The 14,670-nt window shown below is 35.3% G+C and overlaps 1 protein-coding gene across 7 annotated transcripts in view; it reads left to right on the top strand.

Moving 5' to 3' along the window:
• HYCC2 (hyccin PI4KA lipid kinase complex subunit 2) overlaps positions 1 to 14,670 on the top strand; it is a 59,323-nt gene that overhangs the window by 8,602 nt on the left and 36,051 nt on the right. For 4 of the 7 annotated variants that reach the window (XM_037167598.2, XM_037167594.2, XM_037167597.2 and 1 more), the window contains 3 exons: positions 5,851 to 5,950; positions 13,055 to 13,133; positions 13,951 to 14,052. In XM_037167598.2, coding sequence (XP_037023493.2) covers positions 13,083 to 13,133; positions 13,951 to 14,052 — 153 coding nt within the window. In that variant the 5' untranslated portion in view covers positions 5,851 to 5,950; positions 13,055 to 13,082. Of the gene's footprint in view, positions 1 to 5,313; positions 5,469 to 5,850; positions 5,951 to 13,054; positions 13,134 to 13,950; positions 14,053 to 14,670 lie in introns of those variants that run through there. The other 3 variants (XM_053665062.1, XM_053665064.1, XM_053665065.1) reach the window with 2 other exon arrangements.

The raw sequence follows: 14,670 nt of genomic DNA, 5'->3' as shown, positions 1-14,670 counted from the left end.
TCCTAATCCCCTCATCTCTTCGCCCACTCTCTTCTCCCCCCTCCCACCTGGCACCCATCATAACCCTCTCTGTATCCATGATTCTGTTTCTGTTCTTCTTGTTTGCTTAGTTTGTATTTTAGATTCAATTGTTAATAGATATGTTTTTTTTCCATTTTATTGTTCATAGTTTGATCATCTTTTTTTTTAAATTTAATTTATTTATCTTTAGAGGGGAAGGGAAGGAGAGAGGGAGAGAAATATCAATTTATGGTTGCCTCTTATGCGTCCCTTGCTGGGAACTGGCCTGCAGCCCAGGTATGTGCCCTGACTGGGAATCGAACCACAATTGTTTGGTTCACAGGCCTGCTCAATTCACTGAGCTACACCAGCCAGGGCTGATCATCTCATTTTCTTAAAAAAATGCCTTTAACATTTTTTATAATAATGGTTTGGTGATGATGAACTCCTTTTGTTTTTTCTTGTCTGGGAAGCTCTCTATTTGCCTTTTGATTCTAAATAATATCTTTCCTAGGTAGAGCAGTCTTAGCTATATGTCCTGCTTTTCATGACTTTGAATATTTCTTGCCAATCCCTTCTAGCCTACAAAGTTTCTTTTGGAAAATCAGCTGACAGTCTTGTGGGAATTTCACTGTGGGCAACTAACTGCTTTTCTCTTAATGCTTTTAAGATTCTCTCTGTATCTTTGATCTTTGGCATTTTAATTATGTGTCTTGGAGTGGACCTCTTTGCATCCATCTTGTTTGGGACTCTGTTCATCCTGCACTTGCAGGTCTATACCCTTCACCAAATTAGAGAGGTTGTCCTCTATTATTTTTCCTAATAGATTTCCAATTTCTTGTTTTTTCTCTTCTCCCTCTGGCACCTCTATGATGCAAATGTCAGAGCACCTGAAGTTGTCCCCCAGGCTGCTTACACTATCCTTATTTTTCTAGATTCTCTTTTCTTCTTGTTCTAATTGGTTGTTCTTTGCTTCCTTATATTCCAAATCATTGATTTGTTTCTTAGCTTCATCCACTCTACTTTTATTTCCCTGTAAATTGTTCTTTATTTCAGTGAATGAATCCTTCATTTCTGACTGGATCTTTTTTGTGGTATTGAGGTCCTCAGTAAGTTCCTTAAGCATCCTTAGAAACCTTGAACTCTGCATCTGATAGATTGCTTATCTCCCTTTTGTTTAGTTCTTTTTTTTAATTGATTATGCTATTACAGTTGTCCCAGTTTTTTCTCCTATATCTCCCTCCTCCCCGTACTCCCCACTCTCCAGTTCCCCCCTGGAGTTATGTCCATGGGTTGTACATATAAGTTCTTTGGCTTCTCAATTTCCTATACTGTTCTTAACCTCCCACTGTCGATTTTGTGCTTACCTATTATGCTTCTTATTCCCTGTACCTTTTCCCCCGTTTCTCTCCCACTCTACTGATAACCCTCCATGTGATCTCCATTCCTGCGATTCTGTTCCTGTTCTAGTTGTTTGCTTAGGCTCTAGTTGTTTTTTTTTAGGTTCAGTTGTTGATAGTTGTAAATTTGTTGTCATTTTACTGTTTGTAGTTTTTATCATCTTTTTCTTAGATAAGTCCCTTTAACATTTCATATAATAAGGGCTTGGTGATGATGAACTCCTTTAACTTGACTTTATCTGGGAAGCACTTTATCTGCCCTTCTATTCTAAATGATAGTTTTGCTGGATAGAGTAATCTTGGATGCACGTCCTTGCCTCTCATGACTTTGAATACTCCTTTGCAGCCCCTTCTTGCCTGCAAGTTTTCTTTGGAGAAATCAGCTGATAACCTTACAGGAAATCCTTTCTAGGTAACTCTCTTCTTTCCTCTTGCTGCTCTTAAGATTCTCTCTTTATCTTTAATCTTGGGTAACTTAATTATGATGTGTCTCGGTGTGTTCCTCAAGTCCAACTTCTTTGGGACTCTGAGCTTCCTGGACTTCCTGGAAGTCTATTTCCTTTGCCAGGTTAAGAAGGTCCCCTTCATTATTTTTTCAAATAAGTTTTCAATTACTTGCTCTTCCTCTTGCCCTTCTGTCATCCCTATGATTCTGATGTTGGAAGGTTTAAAGTTGTCCCAGAGCTTTCTCAGCCTCTCCTCACTTTTTTGAATTTTTGTTTCTTTTTGTTTTGGTTGGTTTTTATTTCTTTTTTTTTTGTTCCAAATCATTGATTTGAGTCCTAGTTTCCTTCCCTTCACTGTTGGTTCCCTGTATATTTTCCTTTATTTCACTTTGCATAGCCTTCTTTTCTTCCTTCATTTTTGTGACTGAGCTCAATCAATTCTGTGAGCATCCTGATTACCAGTGTTTTGAACTGTGCATCAAATTGGGTGTCTATCTCCTCATTGCTTAGTTCTTTTTCTGAGGTTTTGATCTGTTCTTTCATTTGGGCCATATTTCTTTGTCTTGGCACACCAGTCTGGATGAATGTTTCTTTAACTCCTTGGTTTTGAACTTCCATGCAGTTGGATTATCTGGCAGTTCTGGTTGTTTTTTGTTTTTAGATAGGTTTAACAACCTTATTTTAGTTGTACGTGGAAGTGAAGCATTTCTGCCTACACCTCCATCTTGGCTGGAATTCTCTCTGATTTGTTTAGTTCTTTTTCAGGAGTTTTGATCTGTTTTTTTTTTTTTATTTGGGCAGTGTTTCTTTGTCTCCTAATGTTGGCAGCCTCCCTGTGTTTGTTTCTATGTATGAGGAAGAGCTACCATGACTCCCTGTCTTGGTAGTGTGTCCTAATGTAGTAGGTATCCTGTAGGGTCCAGTGGCACGGCCTCCCCTATCACTCAGAGTGGGTACTCATGAAGCATCTTTTGTTTGGGCAGAGTATACCCTCCTCTTGTAGCTGAGCCTTGAATGCTGTTGGCAGTCAGTGGGAGGGATGTACCCAGGCCAGTGAGCCACAGTGACTGGCTTTGACCACGGACCACCAACCTCCACCATCTGTGAAGGATCAGCTGTTCCTGCACAGGGTAGTAGTGTTCCGACGTGGTCTGTAGCTGTCCACCTGGTGCACAGATTCTGTGTTTTCCTGGGTGGTCAGAGTACTCAGCCCCCACCTATCTTTGGCCCAGAGACACCCTGCCTGGGCTGTAAAGCAATCTGTGCTGGCTGCTACTGATGCAGAGCTAGGTGATTTCCAGGAGAAGACAAACTTCACATCTAGGCTGGCTGCAGCTAGTTCCATGCCTGGGGCCATTTAGCAAGAGGTACAGGAGTTGGGAGCTCACTGAGGCTGGCTGTTGCTTGTTTCAGAGGATTTAGGAAGTTGTAAAGCATGAACCAATAATAGTCATTCACATGGAAAAGGCTCTGTAACAGCTAGAGTGGGCCCATAAGTTGGGTGGAATGAAGAAGTCTCGGAATCTCCAGGGGAGGGCATACAGTGTTAATCAGGTTGAAGTTGATAGAGTCTCAGATAATGGTACCCATCTGCCAGCTCTGTGGCTCTGTGAGGGGAAGGTTCAGAATAGGGACAGTGGCCTCTCTGTCTGAGAGAAAGCTGTCCCTTAGCTCTTGCCTTAATGCTAAACCCTTCACTTCCTTCCTGTATGTCACTGGTGCCTTTCAAGCTGCTACCCTGGTGCTGGAGCTCAAAGGGAGGGAGTCTCAGTAGCTGAGTCCATATTTGGGTTCTTCAAGAGGAATTGTTTGGGACCAGCCAGTTCTGCATGTCCACTCTCCCACCAGTCTGCATGGATGTGGTTTCTTTAATTCCATAGTTTTCAGACTTTCATTCAACTGGATTTACGATAGTTCTGAGTGATGGTTGTTCTGTAATTTAGTTGTAATTTTGATGTGGTTGTGTGAGGAGGTGAGCCATGTTTACCTATGCTATCATCTTGACCAGAAGTACCATGCTGTTTTGATTACTATGGCTTTATAGTATAGTTTTGATATAGGTAGCATGATTTGTTCTTCTTTCTCAAGATTGTTGTGGCTATTCATTCTTGTGTGGTTCCGTATAAGTTTTTGGAATATTTGTTGTAGTTCTGTGAAATACACCAGTGGTATCTTGATAGGAATTGAATTGAATCTGTAGATTGCTTTGGGTAGTATGGACATTTTAATGCTGCTAATTTTTTGTATCCATGAATACAGTATATGCTTCCACTTAATTGCATCTTCTTCAACTTCTTTTTTCCTATCTTATAATGTTCTAAGTACAAGTTTTTTTACATCCTGGTTAAATTTATTCCAAGGTTTTTAAATTTTTTTGATGCAATTGTAAATGGGATTGTTTTCTTAGTTTCCCTTTTTGATAGCCATTATTGCTCTATAGAAATGCAACTGATTTCTGGATATTTTGTATCTTAGTACTTTACTGAATTCATTTGTCAGTCCTAGTTTTTTGGTGGAATCTTTAGGGTTTTGTACATAAGGTACCATGTCATCTGCAAATAATGAGTTTTATTTCTTCCTTTCCAATTTGGATGCCTTTTATTTCTTCATCTTGTCTGATTGCTGTGGTGAGAACTTCCAGTACTAGGTTGACCAAGAGTGGTGAGAGTGGATATCCCTGTCTTGGGGAACTAGTAATCAGTGCCATGCTTGCTTCCTGACTTCTCTGCTGAGTCTGCTACTGACTGACCAGTTGTTGCTGTTAAGGCATTTATTCGGTAGACATGAATTAGTGCTAACCATGTGCCAGGCCCCGTTAGGAACTAGAAATGCAAACACAACTGAGAAATACTCCCTGCTCCAAAGAGGTTTAATAATAGGAGTAATAAACTTGTATATGGGTTTCTGAGAACTGAAGATACTAAGTATCGTAGTCTGTTAGAGTAGTTAGTACGATGATTCTGCCGACCCCAATAAATAAGAAAGTCAGCTGCTGTGGTTGGAGTAGGAAGTCCTGACACATCTTTAGTTTGAAGACCATTGAATTTAATGATAATTAAGTTTCAAGAGGATTTTTTTAATATATTTTTGTATTTAAACAAATCACACTTAATGAACATTTTTAAAGGTTAATTTCCTTTTAGAAACTAAATTTAAAGCTGTGATACTGTTTTGAATCAAAGAAGTAGAGCATTATGTGTTCAACAACTACATGAAAATAATTATTGGTTTGTGAAAAAAGTATACCATTAGCAATTTGAAAATGATTCTCTCTGATCAAAAAACTTTTAGTGTTTTTGTACCAAAAATTCAAGTAATAGCATTTTCTGTGTTCTTTTTAAAATGATAAAATTTTCAGTTCATAAAAATCATCTAAAAAGATTTTATGTTCATTGATACTTAGTTTTAAGCTTGTTTTTATACTGTATGTTAAAATTTTCTTAAAATATTCTATTTATTTATTTTAGAGAGGGAGAGAAACATCAGTGTGTGGTTGCCTCTTGCACACCCGCTTCTTGGGACCTGGCCCACAACCCAGGCATGTGCCCTGACTGGGAATCAAACCAGTAACCCTTGGATTCCCACACCAGCGCTCAATCTACTGAGCCACACCAGCCAGGGTGTATGTTAAAGTTTTAATGATTGTTTGTATGTGTGTGTGAAAGAAATCACTATACTATTGGATTCAAAGAATTATTAGTTGGATATCTTAATTTTCTAGATTTAAGTAACCTGCTCAAGGTCTTACAGATAATTAATGACTAATATGAAACTAAAACTCGTACTTCATTTCTCTAAGTCTAATGTTTTTTTAAATTAGGTTTGGTAATGGCACAAAAATTTATGCTAGTTATCATGGAAACTTTTGAGTCCATAATTATTTTCTAAATTAGATAAATTACATTATAAATGTCTTACCAAAATTATTCTTTCTTTCTTCTTTGATTTACATTCTTGAGAACATTTGACAATATTTTACAGTTTTCTGTTTTCATTTTTTATAGGGTTGGAAAATATTTAAGTCTCAACAAATGAATTCCATACTTGAACTGTGCTGCATTCCTGTGCCACCTCCTCCTTTAGAAAATTGATCTCAGAACAGAGGTAAAAATTATAGAATTTAACTTTTTAAAGGATAAAGCATGAATTCTCCATACAGTTAGACATGTTAGGATTTTTAGTAATGTTTGGTGGGTATATTCTATTTTTAAAGCATTTTACCTAGGAGAGTTGAAATAATCACATCTTAATGCATTTTGAAATTTACTTTTGAGAGTGTTTTCTTTTTAATAGTTGTATCTTTTAACCTTTTTGCAGCCTAAACTTTACAGTTATTGATTTATCCAATTTACTCAGTGTAACTGTATTATTTAGCTGTATCTATATTTATGTACAATTTCCGTGATGATGTCTGTGTTCTTTATCCATGCAGTCCAGTATGGGAGACACAAACCACATGTAGCTACTGAGCACTTGAAATGTATGTAGCTAATACAACTAAGGAATTAAATCTTTAAATTTTATTTTACTTTAATTTAAATTTAAATAGCCACTTGCAGCTAGTGCCTTCTACATTGGACAGTATAGCTGTAGGTTTTTCCTTAGGGAACTTGGTATTTACAAATAACAGCACATTTTACATGTTTAAATTTCAAACTTAATGTTAAATAGTCTTTGACCTAAATTTGAAAATTTGCAGTAGAAAATTTACTTTTTACTCCTATATGATCTCCTGATACTTGTGTAGCTTTGTTTATTCAAAATTTTGGTCCACCAGAAACCCTTAAGAGCACTTATAGTTAGTTTTGCTCACTGATGTAACTTATTTAATCTTAAAAAAAACCCTTTGACATAGGTACTTATAGTATCCCCATTTTATGAAGAGAAGTTAAGTAAGTGTCCCAAGGACCCATACCTGGTAGGTTGTAGAGCTGGAATTCAGACTCTGGCACTGGACAGAGCCCATATTCTTCAACCACTTGGCTGCACCATCGCTTATATTCTGATTCTCTGTAAATTGGCAGTTCCTAAAAAGTTATGTGCTGATTGTCAGCTAAGACAATTTTTATCCATGTCGGTAATGAAGAGTTTATCGTACAACTACTCTTGAGTTTCCTCCCCAGCAATTAGTTATATCCTTCGGATCATGTTCCAGCAGTTCATTATTTTGTTCATTATATTTTACTAGGGCCAGCTATTTTCCATGGTCACTAAAAAGAAAATTATCTTCTGTGACATCCTTTTTGTTATATAATATGGGAGTGAGGCAGTATGGGCTAAATTGAGCTGCATGTTGGAATATCAGCTTGATTTTTGCTCTTATAGAGAGTTTTTATATATACCAGGTGATGGAATGGATATGCTAAAAAATAAGAGAAATGATCTTCAGAATTCTATGTCATTTGCTTAAATAAAGTTTGCAGTGTATTTATACCTGTGTTCATAGATAGCTACTTCCAGATACTAAAAGATACTGAGTCTAGTTAGGAAATACATATTTAAATTTATTTTCTGTAACCAGTACTATTCTATTTTTCAAATGAAGGTACTAAAATATATTTATAGGAATTTAGATTTAGAAAGTAACTTACCATTGTAGAAAACAAGCCCAAAGAATTTAAGTGATTTGTTGAAGGTCACGGAAGCAGTATGGTTCATTGATTCAACAAGTATGTATTAAGTATCTGACATATGTCCTGATACCATAGTATGCTTGTTAGTTTTGAGTGCATAGTGAACACTCAAATGTGAGCGAAGCAGAAATGGACCCTGTTCTCATGGAACTTACAATCTGGTGGAGAAGATAGACAATAAGTAATAAGGTCTAATAAACAAAGTACAAAATCCAAAGCTCTGGGAAGAAAATGAACCATATTTGTTGGAATGGAAAATACTGGAGAAGGAAGAAAGAACAGCTAAAAGTGGTCAAGGAAGGACTTCTGATACTAAAAGGATTGAAAGTAGCCACCTATTTAAGTTATGTATGTATGTGTGTATATATGTATTTTTAGAGAGCGCAAGTGAGATGAAAGGAGAGAGAGAAACTTTTATTTGTTTTTCCACTTATTTTATGTATTCATTGATTTGGTTGATTCTTGTATGTGCACTAACAAGGGATAAAATCTGCAGCCTTGGTGTATTGGGACCATACTCTAATCAGCTGCGCTACTCAACCAGGGTGGGAGCCAGCTATTTACATAGTAAGAGTAAGATAGATAGCATTCCAGTCCTAAAACAGTCTGCCTAGAATCCTGGGGTGAAGATGTGTGTGAAGCCATAGAGAAATTGAAAGAAGAGTATGGGCAGGACATAGAATATGGTGGGGGGAATAGTATGAGCTGTAAGAAAGGGGCTAGGTTAGTTTTTTAATCATAGGCTTCACAGTAGGTGTTAAATTCAAATCTGAATTCTGCCACTTAAACTGTGTTACCTTGTGTAGGTCATTCAACCTCTTTATACTTTAATTTTCTTATCTATTAGCTGGAAATAACAAAATCCCTTTTATAGCACATAGTATGAAGATTAATTATATAACACTTGTAGGGAATATTATCTGGTGTTTAACTTGTGATAAGAACTGTTCCAAGTATGCAATAACTACATAACATAAGTACTGTACTTCTATTATCTCTCTTTTTGAAATGAGAGACATGAGGTACAGACAGTTTAAGTATAGCTGGTAAGGTAAGAGGGTATAAACATAGCTAAAGGAAGGGACCTTAAACTTAGTTTGGCTCCAGAGTCCATACTCAAAATGTCCTGGGAATCTGTTATGTGGGTCCATTAATAAATCAAAATTATTTTTCATATTAATATTTGGATAGTATTTGCCTTCTTTACCGTCATTCTCTGATTAATATAGTCATACAGAAGCAATTATGAGATTTGCAAAAAATGTAAAATGTTAACTTTTTTCACTAAATTTGTTTTTGTTTTGGAAAAGTAAATTTTCAATTAAAAAATGTTACTTATGTTAATATGTAATGGCCGTATTTTTTTAAATGAATTAATAAACTGTTAATGTGTAAGACTGGAAGGTGGTTCTGAGACAAAAATTTGAGAATTGCTGCTCCAGACTACTAGATTCTGTTGTTCTGTTGTCTCTCATTAAATCAGATAAAATATAGAAAACAGATGATACTATGTTTGTGCTTGATAGGCTCATTAATAACTTTTAAGACACTTTTTGCCGTCATTGTTTGCAGATGACATGATAGTGTACATAGAAAACCCTATACACTCCACCAAAAACTACTCAACCTAATAAGTGAATTTGGCAAAACAGCAGGATGCAAAGTCAGTATGCAGAAATCAAAGGCATTTGTGTACACCAACAGTGAAATATCAGAAACATAAATCGGGGGAAATCCCATTTTCTAAAGCAACAAGAAAAATAAAATCCCTAGGAATAAACCTAACTAAGGACGTAAAAGACGTGTACTCAGAAAACTACACAACACCGAAGAAAGACATTAAGAAAGACACAAACAAATGGAAGCATATACCCTGTTCATGGATGGAAGAATTAACATCATCAAAATGTCCATACTATTCAAAGTAATTTATATATTCAATGCAATCCCTATTAAAATACCAGTGACATATTACACAGATATAGAACAGACATTTCAAAAATTTTGTATTATTTTCTTGCCACAGGACCTTTAGGCTGTTCCCTCTTTCTAGAATGTTCTTTTCCTACTTAACTCCTACTGGTCTTTGATATCAGTATTTAAGCACTACCTCAGAGAAGCCCCTTTTGCTTTCATTGCTGTTAGTTTCCTTGCTTTATGGTTTTGTGTGCCTTTCCTGCTTACATATCTCTTTGCAAAAATATAATCTCCTCCACTAGACAAATGCCCCAGTAGAATGAGTCTATATCTGGTTTTGTTTACCATTGTATTTCTAGCTCCTAGCATGTAATTGGTACTTAAGAAATATTTATGGAATAGATCAGTGAATTTCTGACCAGACTCTCCTTTGCTCAGATGTCTGCTTGAGTTTAAAAAAGGTTCCAGGGTAACTATCTTAGCATATTTAGACAGTGGTTCAGACTGGAAATTATAATGTATGGTGAATCTATGCTTGTTATTTTTATTGAGGTATAATTTGCATAGAATGGATGCACAGTAATCATAGTTATATCAAAATTCATTTTTAGGTAAAGAACGAGGTTTTAAAGAGTATTTAGTGCCGCTTAACTGATATTTGAAAGGGAATTCTGACAGTGATTTTAACAGTCATTGTAAAATTGAATGAACCTGATGAAATTACTTCATTGAAGGACATTATCATTTGAATGTGTAGTTGTACTCTATTTTGTGCAGTTATTTTTAAGAGTTTCATTTCTTCAGCAAGAGTTTTAACATGGGATCCATGTCTACTATGGCTTTATTATATCTATGAACTCCCTAAAATTATTTTCAAAATTGTGTACATATGAGCATCATACTTCTCTTTTTCTGAATTAGGAATCCATAGTTTTGTTCATATTTTAAAGGAGGAAAGAGTCTGTGACTTTCTGCTCTTGCCTCCTCAAAAAGATTAAGAACCATTGCTTTATATCTTATATATCATGATTTATATGTAGAGTTAGTTCATCAATTCTTTATTTTTTCTTACAGTTCATTGTGGAACATCTCAAACCTGTAACAAAGTAGAGAGAATAGTGTAATGAGGCATAAGTGTCAGTAACTGATTACTCAGGTTCAGTGGCTATCAGCTCATCCTAGCCAGTCATATTTCATCCGTACCCATTGCACTGTCCTCCTTTGGCTCTCCCCTCTGTCCCCGATTGTTTCAAAGTAAGTTCCAGTCACTATTTCACTAATAAACATTTCAGTACGTATCTCTAAGACATAAGCACTGTTTTTTAAAAAGTATGATATAATTATCAAATATAAAAATAACCTATAATCATTAATTTAATGTCATTAAATAATCTGTCATGTTCAACTTCCTTCACTTGTCGTGCTCTTTTTAAATTGTTTGAATCAGAGTCCAAATAACGTTTACACCTTGGTTATTGATTTTTCTTTTTACATCTCTTTTAATCTGTAGGTTTCTCTACCATCTCTTTTTCTGTTTCAGATTATCAGTCTATCTTGGAACACTTGCTGTTTGAAAATAAGGGTCATATATTACTTCTTTTTATACTCCTTGCTTACATAGTACTTGGTAGAGTGCATTATATAGGGATATTTTTATTCTTTGGAATTTGGGGGGCAGGTTTAGAAAATACAATTTCCTTTTTTTAGGTAGAAATTTAGTGTGGACTTCGACATACTCTTAGGAAATACTGTCTTTTTAGTAAAGGAACTTTAAGTTGTTTTGAGGACACTTCACTCCTCCCACAAGAAGCTCTTTATTTCTTCTAGTTGTTACCTTTTGAGCCTCAAATTAAAAACCAAAACCTTTTGCCCTGGCTGGCATAGCTCAGTGGAGTGAGCGCAGGCCTGCAAACCAAAGGATCGTGGTTCCTGATTCCCAGTCAGGGCACATGCCTGGGTTGCAGGCCAGTTCCCAGCAGGGATGCATGAGAGGCAACCATACATTGATGTTTCTCTCCCTTTCTCTTTCCCTTCCCCTCTAAAGATTAAAAATAACATCTTTTAAAAAGCCAAAAAAAAAACCCCACAAAACCTTTTTATATAAGGTTATATAAAGTGTTTTTCTCACTTTAAAAATAATACATGATGCCGTGGCTGGTGTGGCCCAGTGGACTGAGTTCCAGCCTGCATCCCAAAAGATCACCTGCTTGCCCTCCAGGTCCCCAGTTGGATATGTGTTAGAGGCAACTAATCGATGTTTCTCTCCCTCTTTCCCCTTCTCCTCTCTCTGAAAATAAACACATAAAATCTTTAAAAAATAAAAATAATACATACTTATTTATTTTTTTAATAATTCAAAGTTACATAATTAATATATCCTCAGTAATCCTTCCTTCAGAGGCAGACACTTCAAGTTTGTTGTATACAGAGGTAGGGAAAGTGGGTTTACAGTTGAAAATGGTTTATTCTTGTATTATCTATTAATTATTATAATATTATTTATATTATTTGTATTTTTCCATATGAACAACTGTAACTCTGCTTTGCCCATGCCTGAATATGTTTCCAGGTTGGTTTATTTGTTTTTACATTTTATGCAAATTTTAAAAATTATAGTTTACATACTATTGTATAACTTGCTTTTCTACTTGGACATTTTTCCATTTTAGAAAACATAGAAATCTACCTTCTTCAAAGGCTTTATTTTGTGTAGTATATATACATTTATAATCAGTTTGCTAAATTTATGTCCGTTGATTTCTAACTTTTTTACCTTTGACATTTGTAATCTGTTGCATGGTTTATTCTGTGATGTATAACTTATTTCAGACTGTGCATTGGGTAATGGAAGTTTAATTGCACTCAATAAACTTCTTTTTGCCACCTTAAAGTATAACTGTTGTGCTGTAGGAGACCATTCTGTGTGGCGTGGGCCCAGCTCCCACTTTGAGATGCACAGAACCCACTCCCACAGACAGGTTCTCCCGTGGGGAATCAGGCCTGCACTGTGACTGGACTGCTTGCTGTGAGACTTGCTTTTAATAAAAACTCCCTCACCTGGATTTGTGGCAAACATTTACTGCAAAATAACTTCCTAAAATCCACGCTAAACCTTCCAAGGATGAGTGTAACCGGTTCAACCAGTTTTGCCTTTTCATTTGCAAATATCCTTCTTCTGTGATGTGACTAGCGGCATCGGCTCCTTTGTTGTCTGTAAAAGGTAATCACCTAAAGCGAACCTGTGCATAGTAAATGAGGATGATAATGAAATGTGCTGAGAAACCCAATAAAGGCCGGTCATGGCAAGGGTCAAGGCTTTTGCTCCCCTTGTGAGAAAAGCTGTGCTGTCCCTTTTCCTCCGCTGGACTTGGTAGTCCATGTGAATGTCTCATTTCATCCACAGTGACACGGACACTGCAGGCATCATTGTGCAAAATATAAAAGCATTGGGAAAATAGGTTTCAAATGTACCATTAAAAATAGAATTTCTTTCTTTAAAAACTTTAGTTTAATTGAATTCTGTCCTAAAAGTAAGCCTCCTCTTCTAATATATATACTAAACAAGTTTCTTCTTTAGTGAAAGGTGCACATCTTTTACCTTTGGTAGTTTCTGTAAATAGTATTGCTCTCCTCAATTCAGTGCTTTTGTTTCTTTCAGAGTTAAGAGTAACAGAAGGTGGAAGAAGATGCTGGGATCTGAACGGGGTGTTGTGGAAGAATGGTTATCAGAATTCAAGGTAAAGTGGCTTGGGGCTAAGAATGTATCATATGATTCTGTATGTCAGTAATTCAGACAATGAATTTGTGTTCTTTGGAGAAACTGAAATATGAAGTAGAAATGGCAAAATATGAAATAACATTTCTATAATTGCAGCTGTTCAAAAAGTCACTAATGTGAATGATTAGAAGATAATATGTAAAAATGAAAATAGTTATTAGGATTTTTGAGAGGATATAAATTTTAAATTATTTGAATAAAAGAGGGGAAGCCTCCAAGTTTTAATAAGGCTTAGAAGTAGGACTTTTGCCTTATATTTTATTTCCTATAATTTAAAATTATTCATTGAGTTGATTGAAAACTATAATTTATGGACAATGTGGAAATGAGGGTTTTGTAAACATAACATGGAAGGACTGGAATATATCCTGCACTACTTTTTTATAGAGTAGATTAGTTTAAGGTGAGCCGTTTCAGCAAATCTTGGCATGATATGTGATTTCTAATCATTTTTATGGTTGAATAGTTAGATTTATACAGGGTGGGGCAAAAATAGGTTTACAATGTAATACAAATAAATAATGTAATAATTAACAAATAATAATGCAAGAATAAAATCTGTGTTTTATATACTTACAACTGTAAACTTACTTTTGCCCCACCCTGTATAACTTAATTTGTATTACTAACATTCATGGTTATTTCTTGTATTAATTAATTTTTCTTAGTTGGCTGTATTACAAATATTTTAAAGAGGAACTCCTTTAAAATAAAGTTTCTGACTTCTCAAATATTAAGTTGACTTTTATTTTCCTTTGATTTTTTTTTTTTTTTAGGCATTACCTGATACTCAGATCACCAATTATGCAGCTACTTTACATCGGAAAAAAGCACTGGTACCAGCCCTCTATATAGTTATTCAAGATTCAAATAATGAGGTAGGAGAGTTTGTGAGAAAAATAACTTCAACATAGTAAAATGAAATATGTGTACTAAAACACATATATTTAAATTTTGTAGTTTCCCTACTCTTTTTTTTTTTTTTAATCCTTCTTAAGGGACTGAAAAACTTTCTTTCTGCCGTTTTTTCATTCTGATAGTTGCTTTGGCTTTCCCCATGCCTTCACTCTTCATATTTTTAAATGTTTTGGTCAAATGTTTTACCGTTGAGAAGAGTATGTTATTCTTCTTCATCTGGGTGGCCATCACTTAGATTATTTAATTTGAAACTCTTCCCTGTTTTCTGTTCTGTAATGTTTTCTTTTCTGGAAGCCAAATTTTAACCATGCACTGATTAAGATTTATTTATTTTTAAGTATTGTTTGCAGTTATTTTATTGACAATATAGAACTGTGTATAACCACCTAACCAGTGTACTTTTAGACTGGTAACAAACGTAACATGATACTGCTAGTAAATTTAGCTTGAAAATGATCAGAGAAAGCACTTTTTAACTGAAATAGTGAAGATTTAAAAACTTAGAATAAGAGTGTCCTATTACTCAATTTTGTCATAAGAGGGAAAAATGCAGCTATTGAATCTATTTGTTAATTTTT

This window comes from Artibeus jamaicensis, unplaced genomic scaffold (genome assembly GCF_021234435.1).
Source record: "Artibeus jamaicensis isolate MK-2021 breed Jamaican fruit bat unplaced genomic scaffold, CSHL_Jam_final contig_391, whole genome shotgun sequence".
Taxonomy (NCBI): domain Eukaryota; kingdom Metazoa; phylum Chordata; class Mammalia; order Chiroptera; family Phyllostomidae; genus Artibeus; species Artibeus jamaicensis.
This window is presented reverse-complemented; position numbering and strand designations above follow the sequence as displayed.